Source organism: Phyllosticta capitalensis (assembly GCF_038381095.1).
Source record: "Phyllosticta capitalensis strain CBS 128856 chromosome Unknown BKA78scaffold_9, whole genome shotgun sequence".
Lineage (NCBI taxonomy): Eukaryota > Fungi > Ascomycota > Dothideomycetes > Botryosphaeriales > Phyllostictaceae > Phyllosticta > Phyllosticta capitalensis.
The window spans coordinates 1104562-1122202 of record NW_027117447.1 but is presented as its reverse complement, the minus strand read 5'-3'; the positions used below and the strand labels follow the sequence as shown (position 1 = coordinate 1122202).

At 55.5% G+C, this 17641-nt stretch overlaps 6 protein-coding genes across 6 annotated transcripts; 3 read left to right on the top strand and 3 right to left on the bottom strand.

Moving 5' to 3' along the window:
- Positions 1-406: 406 nt before the first annotated feature.
- On the top strand, positions 407-4122 carry BKA78DRAFT_298344 (ubiquitin carboxyl-terminal hydrolase 21; the record flags this gene model as incomplete). Its single annotated transcript, XM_066886898.1, has 5 exons — positions 407-415; positions 553-2224; positions 2277-3775; positions 3824-3956; positions 4004-4122. The coding sequence occupies 5 exons, from the start codon at positions 407-409 to the stop codon at positions 4120-4122; spliced, it is 3432 nt and encodes a 1143-aa protein (XP_066741269.1).
- Positions 4123-4652: 530 nt separating this feature from the next.
- On the top strand, positions 4653-5532 carry BKA78DRAFT_355516 (emp24/gp25L/p24 family/GOLD-domain-containing protein; the record flags this gene model as incomplete). Its single annotated transcript, XM_066891913.1, has 4 exons — positions 4653-4805; positions 4888-5076; positions 5172-5454; positions 5522-5532. 4 exons carry the CDS (start codon positions 4653-4655, stop codon positions 5530-5532), a joined length of 636 nt encoding a protein of 211 aa, XP_066741268.1.
- Positions 5533-6355: 823 nt separating this feature from the next.
- On the top strand, positions 6356-7702 carry BKA78DRAFT_298342 (uncharacterized protein; the record flags this gene model as incomplete). The annotated part of the gene is made up of 4 exons (XM_066886897.1): positions 6356-6899; positions 6966-6986; positions 7120-7520; positions 7640-7702. The coding sequence occupies 4 exons, from the start codon at positions 6356-6358 to the stop codon at positions 7700-7702; spliced, it is 1029 nt and encodes a 342-aa protein (XP_066741267.1).
- Positions 7703-8413: 711 nt separating this feature from the next.
- On the bottom strand, positions 8414-10177 carry BKA78DRAFT_236573 (uncharacterized protein; the record flags this gene model as incomplete). Its single annotated transcript, XM_066883860.1, has 3 exons — positions 8414-8720; positions 9156-9899; positions 9960-10177. Coding segments are annotated over 3 exons (1269 nt in total), but the record flags the coding sequence as incomplete, so codon positions are not given.
- A 2388-nt stretch (positions 10178-12565) lies between these two features.
- On the bottom strand, positions 12566-14435 carry BKA78DRAFT_255309 (general substrate transporter; the record flags this gene model as incomplete). Its single annotated transcript, XM_066884985.1, has 6 exons — positions 12566-12912; positions 12970-13058; positions 13114-13689; positions 13738-13998; positions 14049-14307; positions 14354-14435. The coding sequence occupies 6 exons, from the start codon at positions 14433-14435 to the stop codon at positions 12566-12568; spliced, it is 1614 nt and encodes a 537-aa protein (XP_066741265.1).
- Positions 14436-15906: 1471 nt separating this feature from the next.
- On the bottom strand, positions 15907-17570 carry BKA78DRAFT_187938 (uncharacterized protein). The gene is made up of 2 exons (XM_066883525.1): positions 17511-17570; positions 15907-17447 (listed from the first exon to the last, which is right to left on the bottom strand). The coding sequence occupies exon 2, from the start codon at positions 17389-17391 to the stop codon at positions 16138-16140; it is 1254 nt and encodes a 417-aa protein (XP_066741264.1). The 5' UTR covers positions 17392-17447; positions 17511-17570; the 3' UTR covers positions 15907-16137.
- Positions 17571-17641: the final 71 nt, after the last annotated feature.

Sequence of the window (17641 nt, the reverse complement as noted above, 5' to 3'; positions counted from 1 at the left end):
GGCGTCGTCAGGGCGCAGTACGGCCAGTGAGCAAAGTCCGGCGTTGCTAGTGGTAGATAGTGCCAGTGCAGCGCCCTCGGGCAGTAGGTCGTTCGTCATTGTGTCCCCGCCGCCAGGCCTTAGCGAGCCCTTCCTTACAGCAACATTACTTTGAATGACCTCGTCCTCTACCTGTCTCCCTCCAAAGCTGCGCAAGCTATTGGATCCAACCTACCTCTCCACTCCATCCTCCGCTCGCCATTGCATCCCACCTCCCCCCCGCATCGCCCTTGCCAATCCGGGTGCCACGTCCTCGACCACCGCGCGACACCTGAGCCTGCCCTGCCTGCTGCTGCGCTGCGCTGCACTGCGCTCGGTGCCGTTGCCTGCCCGCATCACCCATCACCTCTGCTCGCGCCACGCCGACATGGACCAGGTACGCTAACTCCCTCGAGAGCTTGTGACGCGCTTCCCAAGCTTCCTCTGCCCTCGTTCTGTCTCTACTCTCCCACTTGGCTGCCTTGGCTTGTACTCGGCTCTATCCACCCACACCTCCGCTCACCACCTTCACAGCTCGGCAGCGACATGCTCGTAGACCCCGGTTACGATGAAAAGCAGGACGTGGCCATCATCTCACCCGAAGACAACATGGACGACGCAGAGGCCGAGCCCAAGCCCCGCGCCGACGACTTCGACGCCATGAAGAAGCAGCTCATGTCGGAGCTGCCGGACCTCGAAACCGAAGCTGAAGCCGTGAATACTTGGGAGATCAAGGAGTGGAGGAACATGTCCAGACGGGAGCATGGTCCCGTTTTCAAGTGCGCCGACCATCCGTGGAGGATACTCTTCTTCCCCTACGGCAACAACACCGACCATGCCTCCTTCTACCTTGAGCAGGGTTTCGAGGACAAGCCGCCCGAGGAGTGGTACGCCTGCGTTCAATTCATGCTGGTCCTGTGGAATCCCAACGATCCGTCCATCTACGTCCACCACACCGCCAACCACAGATTCACTGCCGAGGAAGGCGACTGGGGGTTTACAAGATTTGCCGAGCTCAGAAAGCTCTTCCAGACGCCATGGGAAGACCGCGATCGCCCGCTGGTAGAGAACAACTCGGCCAACGTCACGGCCTATGTGCGCGTCATCAAGGACCCCACCGGAGTACTATGGCACAACTTCCTCAATTACGATTCCAAGAAGGAGACGGGCATGGTGGGACTGAAGAACCAGGGTGCCACATGCTATCTCAACTCTTTGCTGCAGTCGCTGTACTTTACCAATGCGTTCCGCCAGGCCGTGTATCAGATTCCAACCGAGGACGACCCCGATCGCGGCACCAACAGCGCATACGCTCTCCAGAGACTCTTTTACCAGCTGCAAACCAGCAATGTCGCCGTATCGACAAACGAACTCACCGCTTCTTTTGGCTGGGACACAAGACAGATTTTTGAGCAGCAAGATGTGCAGGAGTTGTCAAGAGTTTTGATGGAACGTCTGGAAAAGAAGATGAAGGGCACCGAGGCCGAGAATGCGCTGGCCAAGATGTTTGCCGGCAAGATGAAGACGTACATTTCCTGCATCAATGTCCCATACGAATCATCGAGGATTGAGGATTTCTGGGACATTCAGCTGAACGTTAGTGGCAACAAGAATCTGGACGACAGTTTCAAAGACTACGTCCAAGTCGAGGTCATGGACGGCGACAACAAGTACTTTGCCGAGGGTTACGGACTGCAAGACGCAAACAAGGGCGTCATCTTCGAGACCTTCCCCGATGTCCTTCACCTGCAACTGAAGCGCTTCGAGTACGACTTCAACAGGGACGCGATGATGAAGGTGAATGATCGCTACGAGTTCCCCGAGATCTGGGATGCGTCGCCGTATTTGTCGGAGAGCGCGGATCGCTCCGAGCCATATGTTTACCGGTTGCACGGAATTCTTGTCCACAGCGGCGATTTGAACGCCGGCCACTACTACGCATTTATCAAGCCGACAAAGGACGGTCACTACTACAAGTTTGACGACGACAGAGTCACGCGCGCCACGAAAAAGGAAGCTCTGGAAGAGAACTTTGGCGGCGAGTACACGAACATGATGAACGGCAACGGACAGCACCGGAACCCTTACACACGAACGTGGTCTACCAAACGATCCATGAGCGCTTACATGCTGGTATACATTCGCGAAAGTCGATTGGATCAGGTGCTTCTCAGCGACGAAAATGTGCAGCCGCCTCAGCATCTTGGTAAGCAGTCTATCGCATTCGGACATGCTCCAGGAGGCTAATAATCATCTAGCTGAAAAGTTCGCCGAGGAGCGCGCTGCCATTGAACAGAAGAAGAAGGAACGCGAAGAGATGCACCTCTACCTGACCGTCTCCGTCGCCACTAAAAAGAACTTTACTTCGCATCAAGGCTTCGACATCGCGCCATGGACCAAGGATGAGTCGACCGAGGCCGCACCAAAGAATTACAAGATTCTCAAGACGACGACAATAGCCGAGCTCACGGCGCAAATCGCCGACGAAATGAAGTGCAGCCCTGAATTCCTTCGCCCTTGGGCCATGGTCAATCGCCAAAACGGGACTGTCCGGCCAGACGGTCCGATCCACTTTCCCGACATGACTGTGGAGGAGGCCGCCGGCAAATTCGGTTCCAAGTCTGGCAACTTCAAGGTGTGGATGGAAGAGGCGGAAGAGAAGACGGAGGATGGCAAGCCCATTTTTGGAGATGCTCACGTCGACCTCAAGGGGATCGCCAATAACAAGCCCATCATGCTCTTCCTAAAGTACTTTGACCCCGACGAGCAAACTCTTTTCGGAATCGGCACCTTCTATGCGGCTTGTCACGACAAGGTCGTTGACCTTTGTCCCCAGATTCTCAAGCTCCTCAACATGCCAGCTGGCACCAACTTGAGGCTGTTTGAAGAGATCAAATCAAACATGATTGAGCAGATGAAACCCAAGGTCACTCTTCTGTCGTCAGAGATCCAAGACGGCGACATCGTAACTGTACAGAAATCCCTCTCGGAGAAGGAAGCCTCGGTTTACACCTCGACGGACCGCTTTGCCGACGTGCGCGAGTTTTACGACCATCTGTTGAATAGAGTTCATGTTCAATTCTGCCCCAAAATTACCAGCCCGACCAACCCCGATCCGACGTTTACCCTGTGGATGAGTAAAAAGTGGTCGTACGACCAGGTCGCGCTCAAGGTGGCCGAGCACTTGAGTGTCGAGCCAACCCACGTTCGCTTCACCACCGTCAATACGACTACGGGCAGACCCAAGACTGCAGTGAAGCGTGTGCAAAGTCAAACTTTGAGCAACATTCTCTACCCTCTCTCCTATAACGCCTACGGCGGCTTCAATCAGCGGCAAGATGCCCTGTACTACGAGATTCTGGAGTACAGCTTGGCCGAACTTGATCAGATGAAGTCAATCAAGATCTCATGGCTGCCGGAGGGCATTATTAAAGAGGAGCCTTTTGAGATCTTGGTAGCTAAGAACGGGACGATGGAAGACGTGATCAAAAAGCTGCAAAAGAAGGCCGGTCTGGATGATGAGACGACCGCAAAGGTCCGCCTTTTTGAGGTTTCCAGTTGCCGATTCAAGCAAGAAGTCCCTCGGGACAAGGGTGCTCTGAGCATACAGGAGTTCACAACGCTCTATGCCGAGAAGCGTCCAGAGGAGGAGGAGTCACTCGACAAAGCTGCGGGAGAAACGACAGTCTCATGCTACCACTTTGACAAGGAGCCAAACAAGCCGCACGGAATTCCCTTCCTTCTTGTTGTCAAGCCTGTAAGTCGGCAACCTGGGTTCTCTATATTCGCTGCTAACGTCACGTAGAACGAGCCATTCAAGGACACCAAGGAGCGCTTGTCGAAGCGGACCGCCATCAAGGGCAAGCAGTTTGAGAAAATCAAGTTTGCCCTCATCATCGGAGGACCAAGTTACCCCAAGGTCGAGCCGCTAGAAGACGGTTAGTCACTTGCCACTTCGATACCATTCATCGCTAATTATGTCCAGACGATATTCTCGCCGACAAGCTTAACGCCCAGCAAGAAGACAGCGTCTACCTCGGTTTGGACCACGTCAACAAGGCTCGAAACACCTGGAGTAAAGCGGACTCAATTGTCATCAAATAATCGCGGGAGGGGAGCACAGAGTCTTACCATTGCATGACTTGGATTCTCAAATGCTCATATGCATAGTGCGCTAGATAGGGCTGATGGGTAGCAGTCAAAGGAAGCGGATTAGCGCCAGAGCACTTGGCCAGTGGCGGAGAGCGTGGTGTGCATAGACTGGGCGCCCAGTTTTCCTTTCAGCGTCTTCTATGTATGGCCTCACTGCAGGCATTGAAAGAGCGAGAGTATCTGATTACACGAGTTCAGACCAGGGAGTGATTTCATGTCCGGTGGCGATGGAAGGGTGCTTTTTTGGCAGCATGGTGCCCGGTTGGGTGAACGAGATTGGTGTTGTTGTGTTGATATACCATTCAATTCATGTTTTGTTCCAATATTGATAGACTTGAGCATAAATTTCATCTAAATCGATCATGCCGTGTTTGGCCAGGGTTTATAGCCGGGGTTTATCCGGCAGCGACGTTGCTCTCGCCGCGGTTGTTGTCCCAACCCCGAAGCTGTAGACGCTCCTCCGCCAACCTCGCACGCCCACGATGCACGCCGCTCTGCTGATTTCCAGCCTGGTGGCATTCTTTGCCACGGCCGTGTCATCGACCGCCCTCACCTACAAGCTTGCCGCTCACGAGAAATCATGCTTCTTTACCAACGTTGAGCAAAGAGGTCCCAAGGTGGCCTTTTACTTTGCTGTACGTCTACCTACGAGCTGGCAGCCGCGATGCACCAATCCTGCGGAACAATGAATTTGTGGCGCGCTCACACTTCTCCCAGGTCCAATCCGGCGGCAGCTTCGACATTGACTACGAGGTCGTTGGTCCCAATGAAAAGGTCATAATGGACGGCACGAAGGAGCGGCAGGCCGACTTTGTCTTCACGGCCAACGACGTGGGCGAGTACCGCTTCTGCTTTAACAACGAAATGTCGACGTTTGCCGAGAAGATTATCGACTTTGAGATTGCGGTAAGCCAGTCTTGCGACACGCGGTCCACCAGCCCCTTACGACAACAACCACACGAACGCGCCGCGCAGCTGCTAACGAAGGACACTCTTGCCAGGTCGAGAACGAAGAGTCGCGCGCCAAGATCCCATCGAAGCAGGGCACGCCGCCGGAGCAAACGTCGGTGCTCGAAGAATCGATCCTGAAGCTGTCGTCGCAGCTGTCGACCATCAACCGCAACCAAAAGTACTTCCGCACGCGCGAGAACCGCAACTTCAGCACCGTCCGCAGCACCGAGCGCCGCATCTTCAACTTCAGCATCATCGAGAGCTGCATGATGATTACAATGGCTGGGCTGCAGGTGTTTATCGTGAGGTTCTTTTTCCAGGGTGCCAGGAAAGGTGAGTCTCGCCATATAAGGAACATGCGGTTGCTGGCACGGGAATACTCTTGGCTAATTTTGGGCAGGATACGTGTAAACGACGTGATGAAAGCCATTTGGCGGCGTTGGCGTGCGGAAGCGCTGGAAGATTGTATTATATCCACAATGCAGGTTCATATCGTTTTCGGCATCATTGGGTCGGGATTGGAGTCATGTTTCTTGCTTCGACTGGGGAGATTCTCCCAATGCGAGATCAACAAAATAATTGCTCTTCAGCATCCTGGTGATTTGCCTGGATCGTCGTGGCTGTCGCCAGCAGGATCATGATTGGTATCATGTCGTGAGGAGCACCAAATGCAATTGGAAACATCACGAATGTTTTAGCAAGGCTGTAGTCTCGACAGGGCATTTCTCAGGGATTGCAACAAAGCTCTGGAGCTCTGGACCATTGGGGCAAAGAGCTCTCGCGCCATGACGTCGGTCTTGGCTTGCAGTCGGTGGCGCGAATCCCAAGATTATACAAACCAAGCACGCCAAGGTACACATACTTTTGGATATTCTACTCATCTAAAATCCTCAGAGAGCACTAAGGAGCATTGATTGGCGTTTTGACAAGACACCCGACACCTGAAAAGGAGAATCACGTGTAATCTAGGTCATTCCAAGATTCCTGTGTAGTGGGGCATCGCCCGCTGTAGATCTCGACCTCGATCTATCCATCTCTAAAACAACTGCACCACTGCGGATAGTGGCAAACAGCAAATCCAACTAACATCACGTGGCTCAAATCTACGGCCTGGTCTGCTCTCCTTCCATTCGACGTCGCCTTATCAGAGCTTGGAGTAGCAACAGACATCCAATTGGGAAATCGCAACCCTGTCTGCAAGCACCTAGGACTCGCAGTTCAGCTCATCCACGCCATGTTCTCAGCTCTATCCTCATCCATCCAAGGCACGCTACAGCGTTTCCACCGCATGATGGAGCACGCACTGGACGAAGCCCTCGACGCGGCCGACGAAGCCCTGCGGCCTCCCCAGGGACGTGGTGGCGACGACGCATCCTCATCATCATCGGCAGCAGCAACAGCAAGCGCCAGCACCGCAGGCCACCAGAACCCCAACCCAGCACGGGCAGCAGACTTCACGCCACTCGTCGGCGACGTGCATGCCGTCAAGAGAGCGCTCATGCGGCCACCCTGCAGCCTGCCGATCGAGCTCGTCATTCCAATCCTCGACTACGCAGAGTACTGGCCGGTGCTGGCGCGCGCGGAGCGCCATGACCGCGTGCGGTATACTGCCGCCACGACGCCTGGCAACAGCGTGGCCGACCTGTATTTGGCGAGCCCACCGTTGCCCGTGCCTGAGGGTGAGGACGGCGAGTTGGTGAGGGCCACGCCGAGGGAGGTCCGCTTTTGCATCCGGAGCCGCGATCAGGGGTGGGTTAGCCAGGACAGGAGGGGTTTGGGTATGTTGATTTTTCTTTACTGTTTTTTCCTTTTTGCGCTGCCTTTGTTGAGGAGACGGTATGCAGCCATCGGTTGTCGTTCTGTTCGTGAGTCGGCGGGGTCTTTGAGCACGAGACCAACCCTTTCTTTTCTGCTGCTTCATCATGATATACCTCTCCCTCTGATGCGTGTTCAAAATTCAACCGCTTGTCTAATTCATCTTTCCTTGCCACTGTCAAGATCCATACGAGCATTCCTACTCATGGTTCGACGCCTCAATCATTCGCCCGACCAGTTCCATCGGACCATCGACAGCAATACCACCCGCCTTGCCACATCTTGACTACAACACAAACCCCGTCGCGAAACCCGCCGACGCGGTCCAGCAATTTGCTTCTGCATCTCTGCGCTTTGTTCCACGCACTTTAGCCAAGCAGCGGGAAAACGAGGAGACGGGCTTGCTTGAAGAAGTGCACGAGACCGAGGAAGTTGGGTTATGGAAGCTCCAGAGCAATCGCGTTGCGGAGAGGGGTTACCGGGTGCACCGGATTTTGTGGAAGGAAGGCGACGGAGGAGATGCAGACGGGTTTGTCGAGGCGTTGCAAGCGGGTGACAAGGTCGGCGTCTGGGCAAGGGCCATGGTGAGTGGGATTCCCCATTTCTTCTCTTCGAGTTCTGGCACGGGTCCAGGCATTTGGACGGCGAGCCCGGTACTGAAAATCCCCTGCCGCTCGCATTGGTCGACTGACGTTCATAACAGTTCCCTGGCTGGGCCAACGAGGTCGACGGCATGGCGATTGAGGTGCGAGGCTCGGTGATTTGAAGCATGGTCCTGAGTTGCTCTCTACCTATTCTCTACCCTTCTAGTATACACATCAATACCTAGTCAAATAAAAAGAACGAGCGTAAGTCATCCAAGCCCAACTGATTCCCCGGTCCCAAAGTCTCATCGTTCGAAAAGCATCGTATCCAAATCGACCCAGGTCTTAAGTGGTCGTAAGGAGAGAAAGAAGTGAAGGGTACGTATGTTAAGACATTGCAAGAATGGGAAAGATCCAAAATACTCCAAGCCAGCCTGTCCACCTGCGATAGGAAGAAGAGAAACTATGTGATGCCACCACATCTTCCCTTACATTCTGACGATGGCGCCGCCGCCAACGTGCCTTCTTGCGTATGCTGGTGTCTCCTCGGGTGCAGCGTACGAAGTATCCTCGGCAGGAGTACTCGCGGGCTCTGACTCCACTGCGGGCTCCGACTCGGCGACAGGAGATGCCGCAGGTGTGGTCGTAGGCTCGGCGTAGGAGGCGTAGTCAGCGGCGGAACCCTCAGAGCCTGCGTCGGCAACAGGAGACGCCGCAACAGGGGCCGCCGGCGCAGCAGAGCTCTTGGAGTCGGGCAAGGCAATTGGGGACGACACGATAGGAAGAGCAGGTGCGGCAGAGCCTTTGGAAATGGGGTTGGCAACAGGAGACAACGCAGCTGGAGCCGAGATTGGAACCGCAGATGCAACGGCGCTCAGGGGGTTGGCGCCGCCCTTGGTGTAGACGCTCAACAAGCCGTCACCGCCGCACGTCTGGCCGGCAGCGCCGACGCACGGCATGGCGCACTTGGAGTCGTCGACCTTGGAGCTCTGGTCCAGCGAGTTTGCGCAGAAGCACTGCTGGCCAAACTCGACGCCCGAGATGGCGAAGCCCTTGGACGCGCAGTGGTTGGCGCAGCCCGTCGCCGTCATCTTCTCGCCCCACCAGGCCAGCGTCTCGCCCGACAGCGACCGTGGGCTCACGGCGTCCGAGTAGCAGCCCGCCGACGCCCACGACGACGGCAGCGTCAGCGACGACGCGCTGGGCATCGATCCGTGGTCTCCTGATCCCGACCCCGAGTTGGTGTTGGAGGTGCCGGAGCTAGAACCGGAGCCAGAGCCTGATCCAGACGACTTGGAGGACGACGAGGCTGGGACTGGGACTGCGTTGTTGCCGGAAGACGGGTAGCTAGCAACAGGAGAAGAGTAGGATGAGTCGCCCGCAGCGGGAGCAGCAGCATTCGCCGCGCTGCCGCCAGTCAAAGCTCCAGAGCCAGAGTTTGCGGGAGCAGCAACCGCCGGAGCGCCGTTGGAAACGGGCTTGGCCACGCTTCCACCAGTCAGTGAGCCGATGGCAGAGGCCACGGGAGCGGCAGCAGACTGGATGCCAGAGTAGACGGCCTTTCCTGGGTTGCCACCAGCGACACCGGTGCTCTTGGATCCAGCCGCACCAGTCGACGTGCCGACCGCCGCGGACGACGCCGCAGAGGGAGCAGCCTTGCCGTTGATGGTAGGGTTGATGTTGCAGTTTGTCACAGGCGTGGCTTTCCCAGGCCCCTTTTGGATGGGGTTGCAGCCGGGCAGCGCGGGCAGCCAGCCATCGACCTTTTCGTCGACAATGGCGGGCTGCTTGCAGGCATTGCGCTCGGCGTCGGTGTAGACGTCGAAGCAGTTGGACAGGGGCTCGCCGCTCTCGCCAATGTTGCACGTCTTCATTGCATTCTGGAGGACGCCGGGGGTCCAGCCGTTGAGGAAGTCGGCGTGGAAGCTGTAGCCCGTGGGGTCGCCGTTGGACAGGACCCACGGCGTGTCGCCCGCGCCGTACATGCCGTTGAACGACGACACGTCGAACCAGAACTCGATGAAGATGTGCGGCAGCACGTGGGGGTGGGTCGAGGGGCAGGCGCCGCTGTCCGGGTACTGGCCCGCCGGGTACGACATGTGGGCCATGGGCGCCGAGGCGTTGAAGTCCTGCCCGTTCCAGCAGTAGGGGAAGTGGATGGAGCCGGCCAGCCCGTTGGCGCACGACGTGAAGCCGGCCGGGAAGCCGCTCGACTTGACGTCGGGCCCGTGGCAGAACCACTCGACGGCGCCTTGCATCTGCGACGTGGCGGCCGCCGACCGCAGCATCGAGTCGCCCGCAATCATGCGGAAGTTGGGCGGGAACTCTTCAATCAGGTTGAAGTCTTGAGCCCCCGTCTTGGGATCCGACGCGCGGTTGCTGTTGTTGGCCGTTAGCCCCTAGGAAGCGGATGAAGAAGAGGAATGAGGTGTTGCTCACAAGTAGTACAAAACCCTATGGTGCTCAGGCACGCGGATGAAGCTCTGGTTCTTGGGGTTCTGGAAGTACAGCGAGGGCATCCAGTAGACGCTCTTGTCGGGCTTGACGTAGACCTGACTGCAGCTGGCCTTTTGCGTGTCGGCGTAGGTCGTGTTTGCGCTGATGACGGGCGCGCCGATGAAGCTGTGAACGTGCGGGCTGAGCGTCCCCGGGTTGAGGATCGGGTCCAGCCGCTGCACGTTGAGCGGCTGGTTGATCCACTCTTGCCGGAAGTAGTGCCCGTGGTAGTCCAGCTTGGTGTAGTCGACCTGCGCGCTGGCCGTCGAGGCGAGGGCCGCGAGGGCCGCGGCCGTTGTGAGGGACTTGGGGAACATGGTGGATAGATACAATGTCAAAATATCAGAGTCGCGAGAGGGCAGAGAATGAGGGGCGAGAAACAGAAACGTCTAAAAGAGCGGCCGAGTCACAGACTCAGGAGTGGTATGCGCAGAACAAAGTGTTCTGGGAGGCCTGCCTGGGCAAAAGAGGGACAACGATTGGGTCGACAATTGACAACAATGACGAGAAAAAGAAGAGGGAAAGCAGGCCATCAAAGACGGCACGACACAGATATAGAAAAGAAAGCCATCAGGAGAAACGTCCTTGGGGGGCTTTTGCCATGGTCAGGAGGGAGCGAGATTGGTGGTGGTTTGGCCCCTTCAGCCTCTGCGTGCCCCCTCCTCTCTGCAAGTCCGTCAGCGGTGCGGCGTGGCTTGAAGGAACAGAGGCTGAGAGACAGTCAGAGGCGTTTTCTTTTGTTCTGCGCATTCTACGGTGCGGTCAGCGCGGATTTGGAAGAACAGAAAGATCGGTGTGCTTGCAAGTGCACTCAGGCCCAGCATGACTTCGACAGTTCATGGCATCCAGATACCAATCCACTCTCACAAATCAAAAGGCATTGGGAAGAGTTGTACCACGCGCTCATGACGTGGGTAGCCGGCGCCAGAGACAGCGGCAGACGCGATGGTCACCGGCTGCCACCGAGGATCGTTGCAATTTCTTCTCTCTGAAAAGAGGCGGGGTAGAGTGTGATAACGGCACCGCCCAAAAAGACAAGAAGCCCAAATGTCTGGATTCGTTGATGAGCGAGGAGATGCAGCGGTGTCGAGAAGCTCCACTACTCCATCGTCCCGCGCGCCGCCCCCTGATTAGCCTTGTCGGCGCCACATGGCGTCGGTCAACCGGATTTTTTTGCTTGACCAATTTGCTTCCAGGGTCAATCTGGAACCAGAGTTGAGAGAGGCCGATGTCTTTTCGTTGCTCTTTCTTCTTTTCTTTCTGCCATTGTCCTTTGCATGTTGTTCTTCTTTTGAAACTGTCTCGTGGATGGACTCGGTGGGATCAAAAACAACCTGCGAATTGTGACGAAATCATATATTGTAATTGGAGTCTCAAAGAAGATTAAACAGCATGCGCTGAATTGTGAAAGTCGCAGTCCAACACCTGCGCACCAGTGAAGTTGATGTTGGCTAGGTAGATGGATAACCTCAGTGGTAACTGCCATCACATGCCGACGAACTCCACGCCCGACGCGCGCAGTCCAGACCGCAGCCGCAGCGGCAGAAATACGAAAAGACGGACAATCCCCATCGACGGCCCTCAAAGACTGAAGATTGGGGATTGCGGCAGGCACCCGTCATGGCACAGTAAGGCTGAGCCACCGGGGGTGTCGGGGGGCGTTGAGGGATCGACTGGCTCCAACGCGAGCGTTTGAGGCTGCGAATGAGGTTTTAAAGCCGTGGTTTACCGCACAGACGCCATCTAGCGGCTAGGCTCTAGGTCCTAAGCCTGGTCTGGGGGAGAGTGCAGGAGATCGGGTTAGGTCTGGGACCGAGAGGGGACGCTAGCTGGAAAGCGGAAGGTGGATGGATGTGGAAGGAGCAACTCGCGCTTTCCCCCAATGCGATGGGTGGGCTGCAAAAGTAATGTCAACTCCAAGGCGGAGCAAGGATGAAGGGTGCTGGACGTAGCTGTCATTAATACGAAAGAATTCGGATAGAGCGTTCTGGCCTCAACGCTTTTGAGTGCTCCCCATTTGCCGCGCGATTTTCTCCTTTGACGTTGATATTTCTTCTTCGGCCTACCGTGCCCAACATGGGTCAGAGAGAGGTTCTGAGGAGCGACTCGTAACGTGCACAGAAGGAGCATTCATCGCCGAACGAGGGTGATGAGTCGGACTGGCTGACTGGACGAATGCTAGATGTCAATGCGTTCATTCTGCTGGGGACTAATGCACCCATCCAGCTGCGCTGCGCTGCACATCGACATCATCAACAGCGGCGAGAGGTGCCGAGCAGGATTCCCATTCTGATGCGGATTCCAACGGCTGCGGCAAACAAGCTTTGCCGTCCCAGTTAGCAGCAAATAGTCGCACCTTGGCGAGAATAGTCCGCATGCTTTGCCGCTCCAATTGGTGCAAGTGATTCATCTAGGTGTGTGATTTCGTCTCTATGCTTTCGTATCGTTTGGACTCTATTTGCATCGTCAAAGTAAAGGGAAGAGGTATCGAAGGGAAAAAGGAAAATCCCAGCTCCAAAGACTTCTCATGTGTAGCTTGTGCAACTCGTTTAAACAGAATCGATCTTCTCCGTCTGCTCCTTCTCCGCTAACACGCGCCGATGCGCCTCGACGGCAGCGACGACGTCGCCCGTCTTGATGCTGCTCTGGCGGCGCACCTCTGCTTGCTCGCGCTCGACGTACTCGAACGGACGCCTGGATGAAATGGCCTCGGGGTACTTGAAGACGAAGATGTCGTGGTTGTCGATGAAGAAGCGGTCCAGGTCTTCGAGGGACCGGTCGGCCGTCTCCGGGTAGAAGAAATAGACGATGGGGACGAAGGCGGCGTTGAAGACGGTCCAGATGATGTAGAATTTCCAGCCGAGCGAGGAAATGCCAGGGGGTGTGATTTCGACGACTGCCATTGCGTGTTAGCAACATGGTTATCAAAGTCGTGCTAAAGAGTTGAGCTTACCCATAAAGTTGACGATCCAGTTGGTCGCAGTTCCGAGGGCAGCGCCCTTGGTACGCATGCTCATACTGTTGATTTCCGCCGGGTACAGCCTGAGCCCTTGTTAGCCGTGGCCGAGCACTCCAAAGACATGGGTCTGCTGCTTACCAAGGCACACCCTGCCATCCGATGCCAAAGAAGACGTAGTACAGGAAGAAGAAGGCAATTGATGCCGACGCCCACTCCTTGTGGGCAGTGATCTCCGGGACTGAGTATCGAAGGCAAATGGTGATGACCATCCAGCATACGCATTGCCCTGCTGCGGCGTACATCATCATCTTTCGCCGGCCCCATTTCTCGACATTGGGAATGCCAATCAGACTGAACAAAAGGTAGCTGACCGAGTTGCACGCGGCGAGCAGACGAGAAGTTGAGTTGGACAGGCCGACCGAGTTGATCAAGACATAGGGGAGGTAGTAACTCGTAACGTTGATACCGGCAAACTGCTGCATTGCTTGCGTCCCCATGCCCAAAATAAGGCGGCGGATCGTGCAGGTTCCGCCCTGGTTTCCAGTACGCCCGCGAAGCAGGTCTCGCCAGCGAATTGCATTTTCGCGTTCGTATTCAACAGCCCATTGAATGTCATTGGAGCTTGCCTGGACATATGGAGAATCAACTTCCATATCTTCCAAGTCCGCGAGGATTTGTTCGGCTTGCTTGACATCTCCTTTGGCCATGAGCCATCTAAAGCCTGTTAGCAATGACCAGTGTCAAATCAGGGCAAGAGCTGACCTTGGGGACTCAGGAAGCCACGGCACCGTCGCAAAAAGGATGAAGATGAAGAGAAACTGGAGGGCAATGGGGAATCTCCAGGAGACTCCACCACCAGCGAACGACATGCCATAAGTCACCCAATTGGACAGGGAGAAACCAGCAATGTTCAAGATCATCTCAATGATGACTAGCTTGCCGCGCCAGCTAACCTTGGACGTCTCGCCTTGCCAGATTGGTGCTGTAGCAGTGTTGATGCCATTGCCAATGCCACCGACAATCCTAGACCGAATTCGTTAGAACAGCTCGATCCCACCGAGTCATGTACCTACCGGCCGACGATCATCTCAGGGACACCAAAGGCAGCCGCTTGCAAAATGGCACCGATGGACATGATGGCAGTGCCCAGCAGGACCGACTTCTTTCTTCCAAGTCTGTCACCAATCATAAAGGCCATTATGGCTCCGAGGAAGCACCCAATGTCGTAAATCGCAGTGACTGTGCTGATCATGGTGGTCTTGCCATCTAGGTTGAGCGTGTCCAAGAAGTCCTGGGTCACAACGACTCCTCCAAAAACACCTTGATCATAACCTGCAACTGTCAGACTGGTTGCTAAAAAGTGACGGTCCCAACTTACCAAAGAGCGTCATGTCCGTTGCACATGCAACGGTTACCCAAAACGTTAACCATCCACCTTTTAGACCAAAGTAAGGAGCCATATTGGATGTTGTCGGCGCGGAGCTGAAGGATGAAAGTCAGGACGGGGAGGAGCACATTGATATAGCAGCTGCTGGAGGAAGAGGCACGCTGTACGCAACAGGGTTGATTACCCTTGGAGCAACTACCTGCTGCAGGATCCCAAAATCGGTGGTGTCGAGCATTCGTCCTAATTACCCGGGACATGCTGGTCAGTTGACGCAATGACGGCGTCGGGGTTGGACGGCCTATCCTCCAAAGCCGGACTCCGCAAGCTGTATACCAACGCGTCAGACCAATGCGGGGAGAGCGCATGGGGCGCTTCTTCTAGAATTATGGGAGAAGCTTGTCAAATTCTGCATTAGACGAGCGACCAAAATCTTACCACACTCCAACTAGACCTAGTGGGCTGCAATCAGATCGTGTTGGCGTAGTGAGTTGCAGCAACCAAAATGTACCGTTGTCGTACACATGGCCGTTGCGCATCACTGAGCAATGATGCTGTCTTCTTGCGACTAGGACGCCTTGGCTCGCGCCGAATGAAGAGGTTGGCCCTCCGCAAAAGACCAACTCGAGACTCAGTGCCCCATAAGTTGCGCACAGGAGGCCATGGCAACAAATGACGACTGCAGAGTGCTCGCGTGTACCCACATGGAGATGCAGCGGCACCTGCCAAAACGCCGCAAGCGTGCCGAGTCTTGGTGTTCCATAAAACCCTTGAAACTTTCATCTGTGCGTCCCTTGTTGGAGGGAAGAAGTGTTGAGGACGGAGCTGATTGGATGCCCTACAAGCCGCTGACAGGCTCGAATTGAAAAATCTGAAAGCTTCTTTGACAAGAGCCGCAAAGTGTCGTGCATGATGGTGTGGCGGGCAACCACTGAGAGAGCGCCTCTTTCCCGGTTTTCCGTGGTGGCTGTTAGGGGGATCTGACGGGCTGACGCCGAGCTGAGATGGCCAAAGTTTGTGGCCCTCCGTCATGGTCATCTAGATGCATCGATGCTTTGGTGCTTTCTTTTGAGATTCGTGACGGAAGCCCAGAGGTCCATGCTGCTGTCAGGCTGGAAATTCGCCACGCCGTTTGAATGGTCAAGACCGGGTAGGCGGCCGAAGTGGAGTCTGCGGTGTTTCTGGGGATGATGATGGAGAAGAAAAGGTGCGGAGATGCGATTCGGGCCGAGTGCTGCTCTCCAAGATTCCCCTCAGTTCCCCACGTCAACCCGGGTTGTCAAGTGACTTGAACCAAACCACCTTCCAGACGTGGTAGATCTTCTGTTCTCATCGCCAAATACGTCACTTTACCACGTCCACGACACGGAGTAAATCCCTGTTTGACGCGTTGCTTGCGCTGACTCTGCAGTCGGCGCTTCTCTCGTCTCCACCAGAGCGGCTTCCCAGCGGCCCGCTCCACATGCTGCGAGCAATCCGACGCCTCCCCCGGGTTCCGAGAGGCCGCTCCCTGACGCAGACCAGTTTCACCGCCAAGGCACATCGGCCTGACCGTGTGCCTCTTTGAGGCCGACTGCAGACGGAACTTATTCATTCTGTGACGTGGGTTCCACTTGCGCATTATATTTCGGCATACCTGCTCTGAAATTCGACTCTAGGCTGCTGAAGTGCATGAAAGCTACCATTTTGGTCGTATAAACTTTGAGGGGCCTCTCCTTTCAGGTTCCAGAGCGTGGCTTAGCATTCTTTGCATTGCAGCAGAAAAACAAGGACCGACATTAGTGCTGCATCAACAAACGACTCGCTACTCTGGATGCTCCCAAACCAGTCGTCTCTAGGAGGTCGTCGTCCTTGCAACCCTCTGGTTTTATTACCGGATTGCATCTGGCGAGACTCCGTCCAGGCAGCTCAGCGACATAGTCGGTGCCATATCTGCTCGCCATGCCCATGACTGGCCAGTCGGTGCTGACAATCTGCGCTCCGCTACTCAAAGCCTGCTCGAGTCGTTTTCTGGATCTGTCCAGAGGCAAGAGCACTGATCTGATTGGCTCGTCCGACCGCGTCCGAATGAGGTAGCCTTTGCGCACAAGTTTCTGTATTTCTTCGAGCTTGTCCCCTGTTGGATCATTCATTTTTATGAATGCAGCGTCCGCCTCTCCAGGCTGTGAGTTTGTGAAGATGACGCGACCTTCCAGGTTTTTGCGATCCTTGCCGCGATAAAAGTCGCGGAGGGGCGGAGTCCCATCCAAATCATTGTCCATGTAGAAGAGAAATTTGCCTCTACTCTCGTCCAAGGTTGGCCACCCGTACTGGAGGACGGCCTCTTCAAGCGTCAATTGCTTCTTGGCGTGCTCCTGGGCAGCCAAGCGCACGTCATCGGGCGTGATGAGTCGCGAGTCGGTCAGGATGCTGCGAATCTCCTCGTCGACGTAGCCAATGTTTGTTGCGTTCCATTGTTCGCCCTTGGATCCGCCGAGTACGACGATGCGCTCGTCTACGGTCTTGAACTCCAGGTCAATGAGAATGGGCAGATGGCCAGGATTGCTGTTTGACCAGTCTCGCAGCTGCGTCAGGCAGTCCTTGAAGGTCGGGCACACGCTCTCAACGTCTGCGTCGGGAATGTGAAACACCTTTGCACCTCGCTCTTTCATTTGCGCAGACCACTCCTTGGTCGGAGGTGGATATTGCCCCAGCCGGCGGATGAGCGGGTCAGCAAACAGTCCGGGATCTTCATAGTCTGCGTAGAGGTCGATTTCCAGACTTCGCACGGCTTGGTAATCGAGTTGGTTGGGAAATGAGGCATGGCTGTAAAAGTAATCTTGCGGCGACGGCATCAAGAGCTCAAAGAAGGGCCTCCCAAGGATGCTGACTTCTTTGTGATAGCTGTTGTGCGTGCCCATGACCTGCATTTCGTTCAGGCGCACGGAGGCATCTCCCCTAGGAGTGAAGGGGTTCGCAAAGACAAGGGACAAGACAGCTTTGAGGCGTGTCAGAATTGGGCGAAGCATTTGACTGGAAAGAAGCCCCAACATGAAAAGACGAGGTATCTGAGCAAGTCACCTGCGCATTGCGTTGATTGGCGCATCTTCTGAGAGGTCGTCAGCTGGGTGGAACGACAGGTAGCAGCAAGGTCGCAATCAGACATGCATACCTCTGGCGTCGGGCGCTCCGTCGTTGAGGAGCAGTTGAAGCGTCCGAGAAATAATGTTGGGCGGCGCAGGTGGAAGGGGCAGTGGCATTGGATATAGTCGATGGCTGAGGTGGTTGTGGTCGGATTTGAAC

Excerpts from the sequence above, each read along its gene's own strand:
- BKA78DRAFT_187938 (XM_066883525.1), bottom strand. The coding sequence starts at position 17,391 with ATGTTGGGGCTTCTTTCCAGTCAAATGCTTCGCCCAATTCTGACACGC.